This window comes from Amblyomma americanum, chromosome 10 (assembly GCF_052857255.1).
Source record: "Amblyomma americanum isolate KBUSLIRL-KWMA chromosome 10, ASM5285725v1, whole genome shotgun sequence".
Classification (NCBI taxonomy): Eukaryota; Metazoa; Arthropoda; class Arachnida; order Ixodida; family Ixodidae; genus Amblyomma; species Amblyomma americanum.
The window spans coordinates 128,632,939-128,647,869 of NC_135506.1; the positions used below are offsets into that span (position 1 = coordinate 128,632,939).

Here is a 14,931-nt window from a genome sequence, read left to right on the forward strand (position 1 = left end):
ACGCATTTATCTTTTCCTTCCCATCGACGACGCTCTAGGTTGCCTCCAAGGCGCAGAGTACTTTTCATTTCATGACGCGTTCTGCCTACTCGCAGCTGCCGACAGTCGCCTCTGACTCTGAAAAGACCGCATTCACTGCACCCGATATTGTTTACGATTTCATCGTTATGACGTTCGGCCTGAGCAACGAGCCAGCCTCGTTAAAATGGTTGCTGCATAACACCTTATTCAACCTCATGGGGTACGCATGCCACTACTAGTTAGACGACATTGTTGTCTTCTCGCCGGTCACCCCACCCACATCGGGCGCCTGCAGCAGATTTTGACGCGCTACACGATGCCGGCCAGCCGATGAATCTGAAAAAATTCCATTTCACAGCCATTCAGCAGGCCAACTTGGGCAGCATTGTTTATAAGGAAGGCGTTCTCCCTGATCTGGCCGAGCTCCATGCTGTACCAGAATTTCCTAAACCGACTTCCATCACGGCACTTCGCAGCTTCATACATTTTCGCTCCTATTTTTGGCGCTTCGTCCACAACTTTCTGTAAAGCACTGCGCCCCTGACGAAGCTGCTTGGAGCAGCACCCACCTGCATACTAGGTTTGTCGAGCGCGACGCCACGTTCAGTACCCTACGCCGTCCTCTCACTTACCAAGCCAATACCCCAAAACTGCGATCCGAAGTACGTATACGTACGTGAGTGTCGTCGGCCTCGGCGCTGTTTTGCTCAGTGGAAAGATGGTTTTGAAGAATATGTCTGCGTAAGCGAGTCGCGTGCTCTATTAAGCTGAATGTGACCATACTTTTACAGAGAAGGAGTGTTTAGTTATCATCTTGACGTTCACTCCGGCCCCACCTGTACGGCCGGTTTGACGTTGTAACGGGTCATCAGACGCTCTGTTGGCTGTCGACTCTTCGAGGCTATCGTGGCTGCCGGTCGCCTCGCCCGATGGGCTCTCCGACTCCAGGAGTTGGACATCCGCGTCATCTATTGATCTGGTAGCAAGCACATGGGCACTGCCGGAATCTCCTCAGCAGTAGATCCCGCTCTCTCGCCTCTTTCTGTCACTGATGTGTGCAGAGCAGAGAAAAGACCTGTGGCTTGCTTTTCTCATCGACGTCTTGTCCACCTAACCAACCGCTGTGCATTCGCGCTCCCTCCGCCGTCGAGCACCGCCTTTTGCTCTCCAGGATAGCCTCCTCTACCAAAGTAGCTAAATGCTTGATTGCTGGCGGTGGCTTTTCGCGACTGCTCGCCATTTACGGCCAGAAATTTGTGCCTCTTTTCAAGCCGACCCTCAATGCGCACACGCCGGTGTGCTGAAGACCAACAGAATTTCGCAGCGTTACTATTGGCAGGGAATGCGTGTTTATGAACGCAAATTTACCGCATCCAGCATCACCTGCCAGAAGAGGAAGTCTCCCGTGCTCCGTTTAGCCAGCCCCTTGGACCCATTTGACTCCCTAGCCCGTGCTTTCGACTGTGCTGACGTGTACCTCTACGGGCTGCTCGCCGGTACGATCGATGGGAACCGCTGCGTTATTTTAGGCGTCAGCCACGTCACCCTGTATGCTGAGACGGCTGCCGTTCCCGCTGCTACCACCCGCGTAGTTCTTCGCCTCCTTCTCAATAATTTTGTCCTTCGTCACGGTGCACCACGAGAGCTGTTCAGTGAACGAGACCGAGTACTTATTTTTGACGTCGCTGAAACACCATGCGCCGAATTTTGCATCGTTCGTCGCAAAACCACTGCCTAAACTTCTCAAACTAATGGTCTCACCGAGCGACTTAATTCTACTCTCGAAGACTCGCTCACAATTTAAGTCACATCTACTTAGATGAACTAGAATGTTGTCCTTCGTTTTTCCAGGTACGCCTACAACGCCGCGCAGTGCCAACCACCGGATTTTCCCCTTCCTCCTGTATGGGTGTGAGCCCTCCGACATGATACTACCCTGCACTCGCTGACGCTTTCGAGTACCAGTCCCTTTCTGAAGTGCGAAAGAATGCGAGTAAATGTCGGCAGCTGTCCCGAGCTTTCACTTCAGAATCCCAGAAAGTATAGACAAGATAAAGACCAGACGCTGCCGTATTCTTTACAGGCTTCCCAGTTTGGCTCTGGGTGCCTTCCACTACACCGGGGTTGTCTACGTAATTTCGCACCGAATATTGCAACCTTACTGTATCATCGAGAAAACGTCCCCTGTAAACTGTAAGCCGCTGACACCCTCTTCGAACTTGCTTCTTCGCGATCGTGACGTTGTTCACATGAGCCGTCTCGAGCCTTACTACGACCCTCTATTGTTGCCCTAACCTTTTTAAGGGGTCAAGATGGCTCGTCTGTGTTCCCGGGAAAATTTCAGGTCATTTAGCTGAACACAATCACTGTTGCTCACACGAGGCAGCATGCAAGGCGTTTTTGAAAGAAAGACGTGTGTTGCGCAAGTTTAACACTCAAAAGAGCCGGGGAATCTTTGAAGCCCTTTTTTATCGCTGCTGAAAAAGGGAACTGCATATTCAGCAATTCTGTACAGCTCCGGAAAATTATAGATTTTTTCAAGACAATGATGGGTGACACCGCCAAGCACCCACCGCTGCACCCACCGTTTTCAGGCACGAATGTCTGAACACAAGGTGCCCACTATCAACGTTTATTCGCAGCCTCGTCCGGTCCATGGAGTGCTTAGGGACCAAAATTTGCTGTTTTTCTTCCAAAGAAGACTATCCCGGAGCTGTCTGCCATGGTTCGACTTGTCGCCTTTCCCGCGACTGGACCTGAGCGTGACAGGTGCGTTTAAGCGGTGTTAGTGCGGCGTCGCGGTTTGGCACCTCTATCAGGAACTTTCCCACAGGCCGGGCTGTGTCGTGCTTAAGAGGGCGGGCCGCCTCGATTTTAACTGCTGATAAAAAGGGTGGTTTGGTGGTCGTGTCTAAAGGAGCCTTTGAGTCCAAGGCCACAGGGGCAGAAATTCTAAGTTTAAGCGCCAGGTAGTGGCTGATTTGTTCAAAGCAAAGTCCACAGCCAAGACTCTATCGAACAATATAAATCTGAACCATCTGGCTAATGCTGCCAACTCCAGCCAGAAAATTTGTCTTCACCCCAAAGAACACAAAAATAAACGCCTCTTGAGGGTCATAGTTTCAGAAAAGAGAACCTGGTAGAAAGAAATCGTCTTCTTTTTGCTAACCTTAAGTTGCTAAGCATTGATGACTCATTTCGTGTAAAATCTTCAGAGGAAGTAACGAGGTTCATATGCAATAAATCTCGCAACAGTTTCTTGGGGTGCTCTGTTGAAATCAAGGACTTTTATTACACCATCTCTCAAACAGAAATATTAACTTGTGTTGCACAATTGATTTTCTAATGGGGAGTAGTGGCATTCCAAACGCCTCAGGCGTTTCGGTGAAGATTTTGTCGTGCTTTTAACCTCATATCTACAGTCTATCTTTGTTCCAATTGAAAATAGCTTGTTTTTTAGAAGAAAACTGTATTAAAGCCGGTGTTAAGTGACTTATTACATGATCTCCGATCCTGACAAAGCAGCGTCTAGGATGATAGAGCAGTTCAGTCAAACCGTCAGACCACTTTTAATCACCGCTGAGATTCCAGAGAATACGTCATTACGTTTTTTGGATCTTAGGATCTTATTCCTGGGTGACCTTATTGTTGGGCTTCGGAGCCGTGGGAAAACAAGCCGTTTTTGCAGTTTTCGTCGGCTCAGTCGAAGCTGGCGGAGAGAGCTATCGCTAACCTTTGCTTCAAAAGGTCCTTGAAGAAATCTTGTGTACACGCTATGGCATCCACTTTTGCCCAGAAAAAAGGCCGTTTCTCGAGCGCTCGATATTCAGAACCTTTGTTCTTGTCTGTAGTCGATTGCCTTAAGCATAAGTTGAAGGAAACCTATTGTCCCCATGTCGAGACCGTAACTCCGAAAACAAAGGTGGTGCCTAATCCCTACATCCATAATTTATCGCACTGGTTAAAGAATAGAGGGAGTCGAGTTGGCGTTGATGATGTTTTTGCCGCACCTCAGAAGCTTCATCCGAGATCAGCCATCAGAATCGCTTCGTGGGCTGCACAGAAGGCATAGTGTACTCGACCCTCTAGAAATTTGGCTGTGTTTATACTTGGTAAACTGGCAGGTGTGCCAGTCAGAGGTTAAAAAACCACCGTAACGATGCGAACATAGGCTGTCAGGAGGAATTTGATGATTCACTCTCGCGAATGCGATCGTTTGCCAGATCCTGAACGCTGTGAGACGGAATTCACGCGCTGCATTGTGCCAACAGACTCGGAGAACCGTTGCGCGAGATGATCGAGAGCGCTGAAATTTCAAAAAACAGCAATCATTGTGTTAGGGCCCCTTATGTATCGCTTACTAGGGAACAGTTCGTGCTCTTAAATGCTTCATAATCAATTTTTGTTTTGTTTTCAACACATCCACTGTGAATGTGACAAGGCATCCTTTGTTTATTGTTTTTGGGCCACAATGTACATAATTTGACCTGCTTTCCAATAGACCTTCTTGAAAGTCAGCACTCGTGCCGGCGTATTCCTTCGTCATCCTTGTCTTGGCTGCGCCGTTTTGTCACTATGCAGTGACCTCCTTTCTCAAGTATAGTGTTCACGGTATGGAAAAATCTTAACCAGAGGCAGCCTCATATGCTCGGAACATGGCCCGAAACTTGCTGCTGACACCACAAAGGCACTCGGGTTGTTAGGAGATACCTTGGCCTATGTGCTCTTGACATGCGCAGTTTATGCACAAAAATCTTATTGATTCCAAACTGAAGTGTTCTTTAGCTTTTTCAAAATTCGACCAAATCTATCTTATCAATGGTCTAGAAACTATTTCAACCTACGCAGCCAGCTCCATTTAATCCAAAAGTGACACGCGGAACAGAGTGATCGATTGAACCAATGCTGTTGGCGCTTCATGTTCAGAGGACGAAAACATGTCTAGAACGACCGAACTGTGTCTTCCGCACCTCCCAAAGCCGCTACGAGCAGGAAGACAAGAAATGACGATGAAATGCTATGACTTTAACAGCACATGCTTATATTCACACCATTTTTAACCAACTGTTATCGCTAGATATTGCGTGTGCAGCCCCCCGAAACACGCGACAAACGTGTTCTAGACAGGCGTTTTGCCCTCTGTACTACCACTGCCGAATCGCCGCCGTAATAGTTACGGCGGCGATTAGTAATACGCGTAATAGTAATTACGTGAGTAGCGAAGTGCCTGCTGGCATTTCATATTTTCCTTGCATGACGTGGCGTAGTTGCGGCGTCATTTGGCGCCCACTCGTACTCCCGCGCTCTTGTATACGCAGCGTTCCTGAGTTCAGCCTTCACATTATGAATTGCACATCTTCATTTAATTTAATAGTGTGGAAGAACCACAGAGAATCGCAGGCAGTTATCGCATCATAACCGCAAGTCGGAGCTTAGGTGTCTCGATAATTTTCTACCATCAACTTCCCACCTCTCACATCAGTGCCCTCTATCCTTTCCACTCTTCCATCTACCAATCCGTATTCGTTTTCCTCTTCGGCGGCCTCAGTCGACGCGTCATGGCCCCTCTACTGCTTGCACAATGAAACAAACCCAATGAAGCTATCAAGCGCCGAGAGAAAGCTATCAGTCTGCATAGACACAGTTCATAGAAAAAGCGCTTTATGAAGTGCGCTTTCTGTGCACTTTGTCACTTCGTCAATCAGCTAGCTTGTTAGGCGAAGCCTTCGTTGAAAAAATGCGAACACAATTTTTATTCTTGGTCATTGAGATTAGCAACAGCGGAATGCGGGCGATACCCCACAGGCGGCATCTAATGGCTAACCTACAGAGTTGCTATGACTTATGCGGTCTGTATCAAATCGGTAATGCTATGTTTCTCCTTTCTCGGCGGTAAACTGATGTCCTTGCCTTAATGGGACATCGCGTGGTGGCTCGCGCACCGCCAGTGGCGTTACTCGTAGCGAAATATAGTTTAAAAAAGGGCAGCCAATAGTTTTTTAGGGATGAGCTTTTGTGCCGCAGGCAGACTATTTGGGGACCGAATAAGGTGGAGTTAGGCTGTTGACTACGAAGTCGTACAGAAGCCTTCAAAATTTTATTGTCTTGAAACCCTCGTTCACAGGGTAGTCCCAGTACAGTTACAGACGGCGGGACCTCCTTTGGTATCAATTTGTCCATGCTGAAGTTTATATTATAAACCAAAAAACTGATTGTGATCCTGTAAAAGAGCTGTACTGTCAGACCGACATCAAGAATGATTACTTTATTAACCTTCGACATTGTTATTGCGCTACTCATGGTTTACACAAACAAGAACTGTATTGCAAAAAAACAGCGCGAACAAACGGGGACTAGACGAAGAATACACAGGACCAAGCGCTGACTCTCAACTAAAGTTTAATCACAGGAAGCACACTTATAAAAGGACCTGTGTATTCTTCGTCTAGTCCCCGTTTGTTCGCGCTGTTTTTTTGCATTATGTATCACCAACTCGCCCGCTTATCTATCCTGTAAACCATGTGTAACCATGTGTAAACCATGAGTAGCGCAATAATAATGTCGAAGATTACAAACCAACTAGGCTCATTTGAAGCTCTTCTTATTTGATTAAAGCAGTGTTTTCTTCAATAACTGTTCCAAACAACATAAATGAGGTTTTATAGAGTTGCAGTTTATAATGTGAATCCGATTACACAAAGGAGGGTATATATTTATATTAAATATCTGTATCAAGAAATAAAAAAATTATTGTACGAACAGAGCAGCAATTTCAACAACTCCTTGTTCTGTTATGAGCTCAGCGCGGTACAGACTAGACCACCACACTAGGCTACCTGGTAATTATAAACAAAATATTCCTTGATGCATACAAAAGCAGCTATTCGAGGATGCCGCTGGCGTTTTCATTGAGTGTTTCGGCGGTCTCGGCTGCAGTAGTAGTATGGTGTACCTCACAACACAGCCACATGCCCATAGAATAAGACTCCACTTTACGTGCAACTGGCACCCTGCATTGCGTGGCTCATTACCCAAATTTCTGTGGATGCTCTGGGGCTAAACATTTTAGGAGATATGTCGGCTAAATGTGTTAAAGAAACATCCCCACCGCTTGCATTTTTTTCAGTGCAGGCTTTGGCAGGCGCACCCTTCGCCACTACAAAGCAGTACTTCTTTGAGATTTCTCCTTGCTTCGACCAAAAAGCTCTAAAATATATACATCATAAGGAAGCTACGCCATTCTTGACGCAGGATCAAGAATTTTAAGTAATAACACGCTCCGAAGAGCTTCATGCATATTAATTCGATGTCTCAGCTGAAGGCTGCTTCAATGGCAGAATGAAATTCATGACACAGAAGAGTCTTTCGTACCCCGACCTATCAGTAAAGAGCTGTTGTCGTTCCTAAATAGCATTTAAGACATTGTTTTCACTTGCACCATACTCGGCGGGGCGGCGTAACAGAAGCCGCAGGCACAAGCAGCATGAAATTCCAATGAGGCGTTCGCCTAACACATAGAGCAAATCATATCGATCATTCAAGCTTTCAGCTCGTTTACTGCAGTGCACTGAGCATTTATTCTCATCCGTTTCTATACGGTGCACATGCGGTCCCGGTTACTCCGCTTGAAAAAAAAGCGCTGGTAACGAAAAATCATGGCTGCTATTATTCAATAAGGCCTAATTTTAACTAATAGTGAACGTTATTAGTCACAGTCTAATTGATTCAATCGCAGCGGTCGCGCATACGTTCGTCGAATTTAAATGTAGAAACGCCTCTTTTCGTGCTTGTCATACGACGCAAATAATCAAACCAACGGGAGACTTGGTACTGTGGCCTGACTCATAGCAGCTTGAGGACCTAAAAACGTCTTGACGTAATCATGCGGCGCAGATGCATCACCTGTCGCGGCCAGCTGTTCCCATTCTCCAATGTTGTTAGAACCCTGCAGAAACCAGTCCGTCGACAAGGCCAGCACCAGGGGCCTCACGGCGCCGGGTTGCGCGCGATCGGCGGGTGCCCACACGTTTATATGCAGGCAGTCCTCACTACCCATCAGGACACCGTCGACCAGCTGAGCGCACGGGGACGCCTCTTGGCTGGCGTCTATCACACCCTGCTGGGAAACGGACAGTGGTTCGGCCGGAACGAATCGCTTCCCCGGTTCTGCGTACGGCACTGCCAACCAGCGGTGTAGCCGCACGCCGCCAATGTCCACTGCAGTGCCATTCAGCTGGCCCGTTGTGGTGTTTGCCTGTTGATGACCAGTAAAGCCGCACGAAAAATTAAGCACGGCATGACACGGACAGCATGTCGTCCATTATTTCCTTTAGCGTATCGGTCTTTGCTAAGCTAACTTCTATGTTTACAGAAGGTAAATCGCACAAAGGTTTGCAGGAAGCTGATTCCACGATTCTCAGTCTATAACTAGCCCGTCGTGGGAGAAAAACAGCTATGTTTGCAGTGGAGTATAGAGCATTACAAGAACTCGCGCAAAACAGAAAAGGAGCGCAACGTGCGGCAACGAAAACGCAATTCATTCTCGAGCTAGGGTCGGACCACGTCATAGCTTTCGCGCCAACCGGAGAGAAATAGACGTTTACTCCGACGCCGAACCAACACGAACGCAACTAACGTGATAGGCTTCCACAGCGCACACGGCAACGCCGCCGAGGTATCTGCCGATGTCTTGTAAAAAGCGTCCATGGTTCACGCCGAAAAAAACGAGCACCTTGTGCCGTAACTGCGTAGTTTTGCGGTTAGTATGGTCATGGCCGGGATAACTTTGGGTGGAAATCGATAAAGCGTTCGTGAGAACTTGTTCTGCGTGGATCTCCATGCAGCTAGCGGACAGAACGGAACAAGACTTCTTTCGTTAGCGTCTCTTCGAAACGGCGCTTAAGGTGACCATCACTATGATCATTAGTGCCGCTCACGCGCGCTACAAGGTAAAGGCCTCTTTCAACGACTTCCAAACGGCCCTGGCAATACCGAGGGACAACTATTTTTGGCAACTAAGAAAAAGCTGCTGGGGCTGAGCCCCACTGTGCCACTTCTGCAATAGTTATGCCGCAGGACGGCGCGTTGCTAGCTACGCGTAAGCTTCGCTTCGTCGCTGGCGTAGCTGGTGCCACCTGTGCAATCATCTCGCAGCCATTTATGTTTAAACAATTTATTGAAAACAAACTGTTATTGATTCAATCTCGGATGCCGAAAATGTGGAGTACTGTAACACACCTTAACGAGTTTGTCAAAACTGACAATGCGAGTTTTTCACTTTATAATTAGTGCTCTGCGGAAAGGAAAGTGGCGCTGCAATTTTCTCATTTCTTCGTGGACACCTCAACCGCATCGTAGGTGAAGGGAGGAAGAAGGGAGTGAAAAAAGAAAGAAAGCAAGAGGTGCCGAATTGGAGGGCTCCGGAAAAGTTTCGACCAACTGGGGATCTTTAACGTGCACTGACAACGCACAGCACTTGGACGCCTTTTGTGTTTCAGCTCCATCGAACCTTCCAACTTCGAACCGCGGAACCCCGGATCAACTGGCGAGCGCCCTAACCACTAAGCCACCGCGGTGGGTGAGATCGACAATGCAGAATGACTCGAAGAAATATGTTCGCGAGGCCACCCACTTACCATAGCAGAGCCCGCTGTAGTGTTGAAACTCGGAGGGACATGAGTGGCTGTTGACGCTGTGCTGGTCAATATGGTCGTGGTGCTTTCCTGAAATAAACATACAATTTCGTACCGAAAACAGCGAAGTTCTTATCCCTAAACCTCTGTGAGCTGGTTTTAATGCACACTATGAAATCCATTGTTGGACGCAGTGCCTTCCAGCGAGCTAAATTCATACTAATTTGATAAATGCATGTTGTCCAAACGTTGGGAAAGAAGACGGTGAATTAGCGCAGTAAGGCGAAAGCCAAATTAATTTGCGCTAGCGCTGTGTGGCCGTCGTTTGCATTTCGACTAGGTCATGTGAACTTCTGACGTCATAGCAAAATGGCAGGTGTTTATATGTACACCTCGGCAGGTTGCCCATATCCCGTTGGGAAGTGGTGTGCATGTATACATAATATACACACACACCACACACATATATATATATATATATATATATATATATATATATATATATATATATATATATATATATATATATATATATATATATATTCACCTGGCAATTTGCTATGACTTCACAAGTTCACATAACCAAGGTGACATTGACATGGAAACGATGGCCATACAGCGCTAGTGCTTTCCTTAGAAAAGGTAGCAGCGCAAAAAACAGGCACGAAAGAACTAGACACCGAGAGGCAGGCACAGACGCTGCTCTCGATGTCTGGTTCTTCTTTTGTGTGTTTTTGCGCTGTTACTATGCCTAAGGCAAGCAACCCACTCATCGAAGAGCTCGTTTTACTGAAGCGCTAGCGCAAATAATATTTTATATATATATATATATATATATATATATATATATATATATATATATATATATATATATATATATATATATATATATATATATATATATATATATATATATATATATATAGCAATAAAGGGAAGGGAAATGAGGGGCTTGTTTAACAAACTGATGGTTCAAACGCATTAACAGTAATGGACAAGAAAATACCCTGACGCCGTCGTGATGGCAGAGGCTGATGTATTACTGCAATTTTATTTATTCATACTTTATTCATACAAGTACCTGCAGCACCACAAGGACATTATTATTTACATAATACTGCAGACCTCATGTAGTCCAAGCAGGAAGGACAGGTAACGAGGCATATTTACAAACGCCATAAAGTTAGTACATAGATAAAAGGTTTGACACTTGACAGAAATGAGCGAGACAAGTAAAAAAAAATACATTGCACATCAATTTGCATATCGAAATTCATTGCTAAGGGCCCTTTCGAAAATTTGTCACTTGAGACAATCTCTTCAGGCAGTGCATTCCACTCGTTTATTGTGCGCGGCAAGTATGAGTATTTAAACGAGTGTGTTTTCGTGAAATAAAGTGTTAAGGCATGGGTATGTTGTTGAGGGGGTTTTGGTGTGGTTAAAGGTGTAACATAAGGTGAAGAAGAAATTTCAAACTTTCCCTGGATGAGTGAATGAGGAAATATTAGTCGAGCAATTTTCCGTCTTATAAGAAGAGGTTTAATTTCGTTGGCGGCCAATAAAGCAGATGGGGAATCAGTTCCCTTGAATTTATTGTGAATGAATTGCACAGCCCGCCTTTGTACGTTTTCTATTTTTGCAATATCTTTCTTGGTTTAAGGGTCCCACACAATAGCCGCATACTCAAGTTTGGGCCGAATAAGAGGGTTATAGGCTAATAGCTTAACGTGACTGAGTGCTCCTTTGAGCTTGTGTTTCAAAAGTCCAAGTTTTTGAACGCAGATGAACAGAAGTAATCAACGTGGTCGCTCCTGTTAAGCTGTAAATTTAAGAAAACACCTAAATATTTGTATTTTTCGACATCCGAAATAGTAGTGCCGCAAGCGGAGTAACTGAAGTGGATAGGCTGTTTCTTTCTGGTCATGCGCAAAAGCACTGTCTTATCAGAATTGAAGACTATTCGTTATCTGTCACGCCAGGCCCCAATTTCGCGGAAAGCATCATTCAGTAACATTTGTTCAGCCACAGAACTTATTGAGGTGTACATCATGCAGTCGTCGGCAAATAAACCAATTTTAACGTTTCTGTCAATGGAACACACATTGCCATTTATATAAACCAAAAATAACAGCGGACCTAGTACACTTCCTTGGGGAACGCCAGATGTCACTGGAAGTAACGTGGGAGAAATTCCACCAGTATCCAGAAACTGAGTTCGATTTCGTAGGTAGGAAGCAATTCAGTTTACCAAGGGCAAGGGCACGCCTATTAATTTGAGTTTTTCAAGAACTTTATTCTGAGGAACTTTATCAAACGCTTTCCTGAAGTCTAAAAAAATTATGTCCAGTTGTACAGATTTGCCTAATACAAAACTAAATTTATGGATATCAGTAACGAACTGCATGATTGTTGAATAACCTTTCCTGAAACCGTGTTGAAATGGAGACAAGCATCCTTAAGAGTTTAATATTTCAAGTGTGCGGTTAGCAATAATGTGTTTGGTTTGTTTATAACAGGCACTCATCAACGAAATCGGACGGTAATTGCTTAAACACGTGTCGTCCCCATTTTTATGCACTGGCACGACACTAGCTGTTAGCCAGTCGGGGGGCGGGGGGGGGGGGGGTGCAAGGAAAAAGACGATAAGGATAAACAGAAAATTTTTGTTAAGAAATGAGCTAATGATTCAGCACAACGGCGTAAGAAGGCGTTTGGTATGTCATCTGGACCATGCGAACATTTGGTATCTAACCGGAGTAGGGATTCAACAATGCCTTCGTAGGATACAGTGACAGATTGTTCAGGCGGAAAGTATAAAACATATTCATTGGCTCTTTCTTCAGAAAATACAGAATGAAAGTAGGTATTGCAATGCGTAGCAATTGATTGAGGACACGTAACCACGTTGCTATGCAATGTGATTTGGTTCATTTGCTTGTGTCAAGTTCGAAGGTAATCCTAAAATTTACGGGGATCGTTTCGTATAAATTGTGGAAGCCTCTCTGTAAAGTGATGGTTTTTTGTTGATTTAATGTTAGAAGAAAGCTCTTCTGCTAAATTAGGTAACTGAATAGAACTGGCGCTCTCGGCTTTTTTTTTCAGCCGTTTCAGCCTTCGTTTTAGGTGAATAATGTGCCGACTTAAGCAGGGATTTACTTTCTTTAAGCGCTTCTTATCAGGTATGAAGCTATAGCTTATAGAATATTTAGTGTTCCTTGAAAATGTTCCATAACTATGCGACACTAGTTCCCCAAAGCTTTCATAAGCCAATTCCAAGTAATCAAGAATGCATTCATCCAGTGATTTTTAATATTCTTACGTTCTTATGCGTTTGTTTTTTCTATACGACCGTGTACAGATAAATATACGACTACTAATTTGTGATCAGATATCCCGTCATAAACACTGTGTAATTGCAAAGAGCGTTTTATGAATACTAAATCTAAGATTGACTGAGTATAACCACGTATTCTAGTTGGTTCGGTGACTATTTGCTGAGCGTCATGGGACAACATATATCCTAAATCGGGTCAGAATTTTCAGAACATTCAAGGTTTTTGTTAGACCAGTGAATGGTTGGCAGATTGAAATCCTCTGCAAGTATCAAATTTTTATTTCAATAGTTCAACAAAAAATCCTGTAGCTTATGCAGGTAATCCACGTCTGAATTAGGAGGCCTATACAGTGCACATAAGATGAAAGTGTAACCATGATACGTGATTTTCAAGGCATGGCTTTCATGGCTTTCTGGTGAATTTAGAACTATAGCGGAAGCATTTAGTTTTAGTAAAATGGCTACGCCACGTCCTCGTGACCCTCTGTCGCGCCTAAATACAGTGTATGGTGGAGGAAAGATGCAATCATTAGTGATAACACAGTGAAGCCTAGTGTCGGTTATAACAATATCGGGACTGTAAGTAGAGAGAGCGACCTCAAGGGCAGTTGTCTTGTTCACTATGCTTTGGGCATTTATGTTTAAGATAATAAGGTCACGAAGAACTGGGTTATTTAAGGTGGTCTGTCAATCTGAGTTAGTTACTAGAAGAGAGAGGTGAAAGGCTAATCCACTGTTCAGTTGAATCGTTCCAAGCGTACATGCTGTCGCCGATTTTGAGCTTGTCAAGAACGAGAGAAGCCTTCTTTCTATCCTTCCTTTCGGTTTTATGTGATTCCCAGGGGAATTTGTGTTTTCTTAATGTCTCCTTGGAATAATCATTTTGTATGGAAAAAGCTGAGCGTTTAAGTTTAGTAACATTGCATACACAGGCTTTTCTCATTAAAATCTTGGAAGAATGCGATTAGAGGACGGTGTGATGACCCCCATAATGCGCAGGTCCACACGGGACGGAGAGGCAAAGAGACACCGTATGGCTCAGTTTAAACAAACAGATATATTCAATAATTATACATGATTAAGATTCAGAGGCTGGGGCGTCCGAGCTTACGTGCCGACGACTTCATGGGGGCGATGGAGTGGCTCCGGAGTTGGGCTCGAGTGGTTGCTGGCAGAAGCTGCACGCCGTCGGGCTTCGGCGCTGAAGGCCCTCTTGGCGAACGATGTCGTCCTGAGCGTCCCTCTTCCGTACTGCTTGTCGATTTTTATATCCTCTTCTCCACACTCCCTAGGGTGAGGACGCCCACGCCGGAGGGGAAGGAGGGGGGCTAGGGCTTTCACTTGGGCGCACAAACATACCACCGCACTTATGGTCTCGCCCCCCTCACGTGTTGAGTCCGAGGGAAAGAAGGTTGTCTTCGAGGTAGCGCATAGCGTCGGCTGTGGTAAGACGCGCTCTGGCCCGCTGACAGTTCCCGCGGGTCACCGGCCTCCGCTCTCCATCCATCAACTGACACTCGCTCCTCAAGGTAAGGCGCGCTCTGGCCCGCTGACAGTTCCCGCGGGTCACCGGCCGGGAAAGTGGTCCCTTGTCCTGGGATGTGCTCGGGAGGCCTCCCCTGGAACCGCCACGGCAATTGGGGAGGATAAAGCCCGTTTCCCCGCGGCGGCGGCGGCGGGTCCGGTTGGGTCCGGTTGGGCTTAAACCCCTTCGTTCTGGTCGTCACTCTCAAAGAGCATGGCTGGGTAATTGATGATGCCGCTGTCATCTGGGTCTCCGTCTACGCCGCGCCGTCGAACGCGGAACCTCGTAGCACACACAAGGAACGTCACAACGGCTTGAGTTATTTGCTTTTCCTATTCTATGTATACGGGCAATGAATGACATTGAGACACCAAGGTGTTTTTCAAAGACCTCTGAAATCACTTTATTTTTAAGTTCCT

The 14,931-nt window shown here is 45.7% G+C and overlaps 1 protein-coding gene across 2 annotated transcripts in view; it reads right to left on the minus strand.

Moving 5' to 3' along the window:
• Positions 1-14,931, minus strand: part of LOC144106245 (uncharacterized) — a 230,025-nt gene that overhangs the window by 85,831 nt on the left and 129,263 nt on the right. Inside the window, exons 8-9 of one of the 2 annotated variants that reach the window (XM_077639005.1) lie at positions 9,657-9,743; positions 6,623-8,275 (exon numbers count right to left, since the gene is read on the minus strand). In XM_077639005.1, the coding sequence (XP_077495131.1) occupies positions 7,829-8,275; positions 9,657-9,743 (534 nt within the window). In that variant the 3' untranslated portion in view covers positions 6,623-7,828. Of the gene's footprint in view, positions 1-6,622; positions 8,276-9,656; positions 9,744-14,931 lie in introns of those variants that run through there. The other variant, XM_077639004.1, reaches the window with a different exon arrangement.